This window comes from Culex pipiens, chromosome 1 (genome assembly GCF_016801865.2).
Source record: "Culex pipiens pallens isolate TS chromosome 1, TS_CPP_V2, whole genome shotgun sequence".
Taxonomy (NCBI): domain Eukaryota; kingdom Metazoa; phylum Arthropoda; class Insecta; order Diptera; family Culicidae; genus Culex; species Culex pipiens.
In genome coordinates this window covers 129,104,846-129,113,698 of record NC_068937.1, presented here as the reverse complement: position 1 = coordinate 129,113,698, position 8,853 = coordinate 129,104,846, and the positions used below count along the sequence as shown (strand labels likewise).

The 8,853-nt window shown below is 44.2% G+C and overlaps 1 protein-coding gene across 1 annotated transcript; it reads right to left on the bottom strand.

Annotated features, from left to right (window-relative positions):
• Nucleotides 1-332: 332 nt before the first annotated feature.
• Nucleotides 333-4,864, bottom strand: LOC120425377 (eukaryotic translation initiation factor 3 subunit A). Its single transcript, XM_039589889.2, has 4 exons — nt 4,687-4,864; nt 1,333-4,369; nt 964-1,268; nt 333-897 (listed from the first exon to the last, which is right to left on the bottom strand). Exons 1-4 carry the CDS (start codon nt 4,733-4,735, stop codon nt 839-841), a joined length of 3,450 nt encoding a protein of 1,149 aa, XP_039445823.1. The 5' UTR covers nt 4,736-4,864; the 3' UTR covers nt 333-838.
• Between the last annotated feature and the right edge of the window lie 3,989 nt (nt 4,865-8,853).

Here is an 8,853-nt window from a genome sequence, read left to right as displayed (position 1 = left end):
TACGCGTGCTCCCGCGCTTGCAAAGTTCGTTCTTTTTTCGCGGATTTCCGATACAACCTTGGCTTCTTTCTCCAACGTACTCAGATCCACAGCTATTCCATCATCCTCATCGTGTATCCTGTCCTCGAAGATTCCCTCTCGTGTCGTACCTTTCAACAGTTGCAACGCGTTGCTTGAAGTGCTCCTTCCACCTAGCCGCTGCCGCAGTCTTGTCTGTCAATAGATTACCTTCCGTGTCGTTGCACACCACAGCAGAAGACGTGACATCAATAAGCACTTATCTACGCTACCTGAAAGGGACATTTCGGATGAAAAAAGCCAACTTCTCTCTCTACTGTTGATTACACATGCTGATTTATTCAAATGTTTTTTTTATGCGTTTTAAAGATAAGATTATTTAGTCAATAATATGTTCTCGCACACTTTAGGCTTATTTTCTGCAGTTTTTTTTCCCAAATTCCCAATTGTATCTTTTCTTCTAAGTAGCAATTATTTCAACGTGTTATATCAGTAGAATAAATGTGTGTGTTTGTTTCATTTAGTAAATTGGTTTTCTTCAAACCCCTCCCAGCAGTTGCAGCAGTTCCGTTGAATTTAATAGTTTATCTAAGCATTTTAAAAAAATCACTGAACATGTGAATAAAAAGTAATCTTACGGTAGACAGGGTTCTTACAATTTCTATTATATAAGTGTGCCTTTCGGCACACCAAAAAAGTTATTCAAGTTTTGTAAAAAAAATAATAATATTGGGATGTACTTCTAAACTAACAAGAAAGAATCATTGAAGAAAAAAAACTTGTGTTTTATGTTTGATTTACCGTCAGTTGGACTTGTTTTTTAACGATGGTGCTTCACATCCGTCCAGCCGTCCTCATCCGGGCCGGCGGCGGCACGGGCTGCAATACAAAAGATCAACCATTAGACATCTCCCCCAACTAGACAAGACTTCGCAATCAACCCACCTTCCTTGGGCCGTTCCTCGCCACCACGGCGTTCCTCCCTCGGCTTGGCCGGCTCCGCCTGGCGAGCGTTTCTCCAGTTGCCACCGGATTCGCCTCCCGCAGCACCACCCCGACGATCCTCCTGCGGAGCCCGACGCCACACGTCTCCACCGCGTTCGCCTCCTCCTTCGCGCCTCGGACCACGATCATCCCGACGATCGTCGCGGCGATCTCCGCCACGGCCGCCAAAGTCACGCCGATCTGGTGCGCCTCCCTCGCGGCGATCACCCCGGTCGTCGCGGCGCATTCCCGGACGGTCGCCATCGCTGAAAGGGTTTTTAATCAAATGTAAGGTTTTGTGATTTTTTGAAGAAGAGTTTAGCAACTCACCGCATCGGTGGCCGATCGCCACGTCGCATCGGGCCACGATCGTCGCGATCACCATCGCCGCGTCGCATCGGGCCACGATCGCCGGCTCCAACGCGCGGACGCGGCCCGTCGTCCTTGTCGTCATCGGCACCGCCGCCGCCCCGACGCCATTTGCTTTCGCCGGCCGCTGCCGCAGGCGGTTCGCGATCATCGCCGCGGGGTGGCCGATCAGCTCCTGGCGCTCCACGACCCTCCCGGAAGCGGCCCGAAGGTTGCCACACTCCGTCCTTTTTGGGGGCGGGAGCGGCAGCGGAAGAAGCGCCCGCCGATTCCGGAGCCGGTTCGCGTGCCTCGCGAGCGTTTCTCCAGTCGGATTCGGGTTTGGCGGCGGACTCTGCGGGGGCTGCGGTATCACCGCGACCTCTCCAGGCGCCACCTCCGCCGCCGCCACCACCGCGTTCTTCCTTTTCACCCCGCGGGGCACGCTCCTTGAGGCGTTCCTTCTCTTCGGCGAGCTTGCGCTCGATTTCCTCCTCCTTGGCGCGTTGCTTCTCCATGATGACGCGCTGCTTCTCGTTCTCGATACGTCGCTCTTCGGCGCGTCGCTCCCGCTCGATGCGTTCCTCCTCTTCACGCTGCTTGCGCAGTTCCTCCTCGATGCGGCGACGTTCCTCTTCCTTTTCGCGCAGCCACTTTTGGCGCCGTTCCTCGCGACGCTGGATGACGCGTTCGGCCAACCGGCGGCGACGTTCCTCCTCCAGGGCGGCGTTGAACACCTTGAGCTTCTCGGCGAACGCGTTCGAGCGTTCTCCCTTGAGCTTCTGCCAGAACACGTCCCGGTCGGCCTGCATGCGACGGAGCCGTTCCTGCACCTGTTCGGCGTTCTTGCGCTCGGCGATGGCCGCTTCGATGCGGGACGCTTCCTGCTTCTCCCAGAACTCCTTGTCCTGGACCAGTTTGTCCTCGAGGTACTTCTCGATCAGCGGGATCTCCTCGAGGCGCTTGGCACGCTCAAAGTAGTCGATCTTCTTCTCCTGCGACTTGAGATTGTTGTCGTGGGCCTTGCGTTCCTTTTGGCGCTCTTCAGCCTCCTTGGCAGCGATCTCCTCGGCGTTCATCTTCTTGATGTCCTCCTCGTCGATCTTCTTGAGCAGCTTCTGTCCGCTTGCAGACTGCTTGATCTGGTCGATCTTGTCCTTCATGTTGCGTTCCTTGATCATCTGGATTTCGTTTTCGTGGCGTTTGCGTTCGCGTTCTTCGTTCTCCTGCTCCAGCCGGCGCATTTCGGCGAGCTTCTGCTGACGGGCAGCTTCCTCCAGCTGGCGCTGTTCCAGCTCTTCGCGCTCCAGGTTGACCCGCTCGATGTACTCCTTGCGGTCTTCGATCTTTTTCTGGCGCTGCAGAATGCGCTGGTGGTCCTTGACCATGTTCTCCTCGTAGTTCTTGACCATCTGGTTGCGCAGACGTTCGCGGTCGGCCTTCTTGCGGTTCGGGTTGATCGTGGCGATGGCGCGGTGCAGCACCACCGACATGTTGACCAGCTGCGAACGGACCTGCTCCGAGGGCATCGACTGCAGCGTCGGCCCGTCCGGGTGATCCTCGCGCTGACTCTCGCTCAGGTCGGTGCCAAAGTGGACCGAGTGGTTGCGATGATCGATCGTAATTTGCATGTCGTTGTGGCGGACACAGTCGACGAGGATGCGCTCCAGGTAGAAGCTGTTGGCGAACTTGGCCAGCGACAGGAAGCGCGAGAACTCGATCGATTGGTAGACCTGGGACACTTGGCGAACGAGGCGCACCAACGTGACGTCCTGCAGGGCCTGCGTGTACTGAGTGTACGGACTGTTCTCATCGGCGGTGATCTCCTCGATGACGCCCTGGACGCGAGAGCACAGGTTCAACGGGTCAAACTCAACCTCGAGCCACTTGTACAGGTTCTGGAACTGAGGAGCGGCCAGCTGCAGCACGTTCAGACGGAGGACCTCCTTCAGCAGGGACACACGAGACGGCGGCTGCTGCAGACCGAGCAGGACGGCCAACTTTTGGGCCTTCTCCAGCGGACTCTTGTCCGTCTCGATGAACCGATCAAACTCCGGATGGGCCGACGGAAGCGGAATCGCCAGAGTGGCAATCAACACGTGCGACGTCATGCGCTGAATTTCCTCCTGGGTGACGTTCTTCTTCATGTCACGGGACAGCTGGAACAGCTTGAGCAGAGCCGCGGCGTGGAACAGCTGATTGCCGGCCTTCCAGAAGACCATAGCCAACTTCTGGTAGTACAGGGCCATCGTCTTGGGCATCGGCGTCTTCTTCGACAGCGTCATCAACCCATGAATATCCTCAATGGCCTTGTAAGCCTCCAGCCACAGCTCCATCTGGATGGCGCAGTCCAGCTGGTTTAGACGCGTGTCCAAGTTCAGCTGCTGCGTCTCCGGCTTCGAGATGCTCACGTTGGCCGTCTGCGAGCTCACCTTGCTGATGTCGTCCAAGTGCTTGCGCAGCTTCTCGCACAACTTGCGGAACTCCATCTTACGGTTATACTTCAGACAGAACGCAAATGCCATCTTGGCAATGTCGTGGTACAAATTCTCGCAGTGCGAGTTGACCTTCAACAGCTCCAAACACTGCCCGTAACTCTCCCACAAAAACTTCACCCACGGCAGCAAAATCGTCCGATCCGAACGATCCTGCGCGTCCTCACCGCACACGGCACTCATCAGAATCGACTCCGGCGTGGCCAAATTGTCCAAATCGTCAATGTCCAGAATCGCTTGCGAAGACTGCTGCTGGGCGGCCTCCGTCCGCTCCTCCGCCATCTTCAGATACCCGCGGATCACATTCTCCAGCGAGCCCACGTTCAACATCTGGAACATGTTCCGGTACTGGAACAGGCCCTCCTTCGCGATGTGCGACTTTTTCAGCTCCACGCACAGATCCAGATACTTGAACATGATCGGCTCGATCACGGCCTCCGACCAGGTGTACGTCCATTTCTTGATGCGAAACACCTCCTGGAGCGTGTCCAGGGCTCGGGCTGGCTTGCCAACCTCGATGAACTCTGGAAGAAAAAAATGTCGGTGATTAATATGAGAAAAGCCTTCCAACTCTGCTGGGTGAATTAGTAAACAAACTTTGAGGTTAGGTTCGCCCTTTTCACCAAATTTCACAACTCATTTCGAAAGTCGCTTTCTCCAACGAAAATTCACTTTGAGCAATCAAAAATTACTGAAATCTTCCCCCAAATTAACAAATCGCTCAAAATATCCTCAAAAATTGCGACGTGGAAGCCGCTTACGAAAGCGACCATGTTGGAAAAAATCGCCCTTCACCGAAAAAGGAACCCCACAACAAATCCAACCCCCCTCAAGCACTCACCGTTGGCCCTTTTGAGGGCATTTTCCGGCCGCTGCATATACCGGGACATGGTGCCGTCCGCTGGTCACTGGTTGCGAGTAGTTCCGGACGCTTGTACGGGGCTTTTGGACCGCTTTTTGGTACGGGAACACGGATCGTTCACCACGCAGTCGGTCGCGGTTTGACGTGAAAGAAATTTGGCATTAAATTTTGACGTTTCGTTGAAAATGGCGTCCGAGGAACGATAAATAATAGTGAGGGGTGATTTGGCGAGAAAACGATAAGCTGATAGGGTTCTAAAGGCAGTTCCAGTTTTTGCTTTTTGGGTGTTTTTTAATACCCCTGACTAAAGGCGGTTTCAAAAACACCCAAAAACTAGCCCAAAAAGCAAAAACTGGAAATTTGGTTTATTGGACCTTCAAAAAAAAACTCCATATTTTGCTAACGAATCTATGACATTTCCCCGAAACCCATATTACCGAAGGGACATTTCCCCGAATGCCACTTCCCCGAAAAGACACTTCCCCTAATAGTCAATTCCCCGAATTCCATTTACCCGAATTTCCCATTTCCCCTAATCGTCCACATCCCCGAATGCCATTTTCCCGAATGGGCCACAATCCCGAATGCCACTTACCCGATTAGTCATATCCCTGAATAGTCATTTCCCTGAATGCCATTTGCCATTTGGGGAAATGGCATTTCAAAAAAAAAAAAAAAATGATGACAATTTTTATCACATGAAACAACATATTTAATGGTTCGTATTGGCCTTGAATGATCAACTGTCTTTTTGGCTCCATTCAGAACAGACGTAGCATTTTAGGGGGGATTCAATACAAATTCAAATACAATGAATATTGTTACAGACCTTTTTTTTATACATAAATTCTCAAAACAAATACTTTTTTCTTATAGACATAATTCAATAGAAGTTTTGTAATTTTTTATGATTCAAAAAACATACCCTGCAATTTTCGTAGTACAGAACCCCGCAGAACCCCGTACACACTGATCATTTTATTCACATTGCTGGTTTGGGATTTGGCGAAAAGTATAATCAACAAAAACTTTAAATAAAATTTTAACCAGCCTTATGTACCTATTTGTCCGATTTTTGGGTTCTTTGACAAAATTCGAAAAAAGACAAATTTCCTTGCAAATTTCTCAAAAACAACATCTAATTATGCGGTTGAATACAAATGGTAATTGAACAAAAAAAAATCTAGTACAGTCCAGACTTGATTATCCGAAGGCGTTGGAAAAATTTCACTTCAGATAATCGAAACTTCGGATAATCGAATCACAAAAAAATAAATTGTTATGCCTATTTTTTATTGTCGAGCGTATGTCCCCTAAACTACGTTAAAGTGATTTAGAACTTTTAAATCCAAGGCCAATATGGCGGTGTTGAAATATTGAAAAAAAAAGCATTATATTATTTAATAGGCAATCAACTATTCAAATTTGACTAAAATGGGGTTGCAGGCGCAACTCTACGGCAAGCCAAGTATTCGGAAGGTCGCCAAGGCTGGCCGAATCCGGTGGGCCGGACACGTCGCAAGAATGCCGGACGCGCTGGATGCGCGCCAACCGAACCAGACTATCAATCCGGTGAAGTTGGTGTTCAATTCGGAGCCGGTTGGAACGCGGCGGAGGGGGGGGCACCTTGCGAGGTGGTTAGACCAAGTGGAGGAAGTTCTGAGAAGTGTGGGAGTTCCGAGTCGAAATTGGAGAGTACCAGCCCAAGACCGAGTTCAGTGGCAGCGCATCTGGAGACAGCTCATGACCCGGAGGTTGTACGAGCAGTAAAAGTAAAGTAAGTAAAGGGGTTGCAGAACTCAAATTTGATGTTTAAAACAAGAAAATGAAGAAAAAAACGAAAACAACATTTTGTTTTTGATTCGATTATTCGAAGTCCCATACAAACCTTCGGATAATCGAACTTCGGATAATCGAAACTTCGGATAATCGATCAGAAATGGTTTTTAATTTTGTTTTTTACCGTTGTTCATAAAAATTTACAAAGAGCTTTACTACCCAATTTACAACATTTAATCAACAGCAAACCCAAAAAGCTGTTTGTTCGGTAAAATTGAGAAAGAAAATAACTGTTATAGTCATGGAAAAGGCTTTAGCGAAAATGATGATTAGAGGATATGAAAATTTAAATTCAAATAAACGGCAATTGGCGTAAGTGTCACTTCGGGGAAATGGCATTCGGGAAAATGGCCGATTAGGGGAAATGATATTCGGGGATATAGTCGATTAGGGGAAATGATATTCGGGGATGTAGCTGATTAGGGGAAGTGGTCATTTAGGGGAAATGATTTTCGGGGAAATGGCATTCGGGGAAATGAGCTAGACCCTTTGCTAACAGATGAGCTCTAGAGTTTTTTTTTATTTTTTCTAATAGATCCGATAGGGCACACATTTGCAACACAATAGCTTATAGGAACCTTTTAAAAAACAAACTCTTCAGATGAATTATTGATAAACAATAAATCTCGGGTTATTTTTCAATAGGTCCCAAGTGCCATTACACATTTTGTAGGGTTTTCAATCGATTTACGTTCAATTTTCGAACCATTATATCAATTCCCGTACCTAGAGAATTCTGCAATTCTGCACAAAATCGGCAGCAAAGGGAGAAGCGAAAGTTGCAGCAAATACGTTTGACCGGGGCCAATATTTACTGCATCGTCCGACGGAAGGCGTGATCAGGCAAATCTCGTCTCGAAAAATGCCACCGCGGAATCGAACCCAAGCCGTGATAGACAACCACGCTTAAGGGGCCCCCACCACGGTTATGCAATTATGACTAAAAAAAAAATATCTATATCTATCCATTTAATGGTCATTGTATTCTATGCTCACAAAAAAAATAAGAATTTTAGTATTTGGAAATTTTAGAATTTTAGAATTGTAGAATTGTAGAATTTTAGAATTTTAAAATTTTAAAATTTTAAAATTTTAAAATTTTAGAATTTTAGAATTTTAGAATTTTAGAATTTTAGAATTTTAGAATTTTAGAATTTTAGAATTTTAGAATTTTAGAATTTTAGAATTTTAGAATTTTAGAATTTTAGAATTTTAGAATTTTAGAATTTTAGAATTTTAGAATTTTAGAATTTTAGAATTTTAGAATTTTAGAATTTTAGAATTTTAGAATTTTAGAATTTTAGAATTTTAGAATTTTAGAATTTTAGAATTTTAGAATTTTAGAATTTTAGAATTTTAGAATTTTAGAATTTTAGAATTTTAGAATTTTAGAATTTTAGAATTTTAGAATTTTAGAATTTTAGAATTTTAGAATTTTAGAATTTTAGAATTTTAGAATTTTAGAATTGTAGAATTTTAGAATTTTAGAATTTTAGAATTTTAGAATTTTAGAATTTTAGAATTTTAGAATTTTAGAATTTTAGAATTTTAGAATTTTAGAATTTTAGAATTTTATAATTTTAGAATTTTAGAATTTTAGAATTTTAGAATTTTAGAATTTTAGAATTTTAGAATTTTAGAATTTTAGAATTTTAGAATTTTAGAATTTTAGAATTTTAGAATTTTAGAATTTTAGAATTTTAGAATTTTAGAATTTTAGAATTTTAGAATTTTAGAATTTTAGAATTTTAGAATTTTAGAATTTTAGAATTTTAGAATTTTAGAATTTTAGAATTTTAGAATTTTATAATTTTAGAATTTTAGAATTTTAGAATTTTAGAATTTTAGAATTTTAGAATTTTAGAATTTTAGAATTTTAGAATTTTAGAATTTTAGAATTTTAGAATTTTAGAATTTTAGAATTTTAGAATTTTAGAATTTTAGAATTTTAGAATTTTAGAATTTTAGAATTTTAGAATTTTAGAATTTTAGAATTTTAGAATTTTAGAATTTTAGAATTTTAGAATTTTAGAATTTTAGAATTTTAGAATTTTAGAATTTTAGAATTTTAGAATTTTAGAATTTTAGAATTTTAGAATTTTAGAATTTAAGAATTTTAGAATTTTAGAATTTTAGAATTTTAGAATTTTAGAATTTTAGAATTTTAGAATTTTAGAAATCAAGGATTGGCTTGAGACATTATTCTCTGTTATGGCAATATCTCTGGCAGCCCTAACCAAAAACGATAAAATGTAGTCCTGTCATTTCGGCACCGCTGTAAACAAACTACACAATAAAATGTCATAA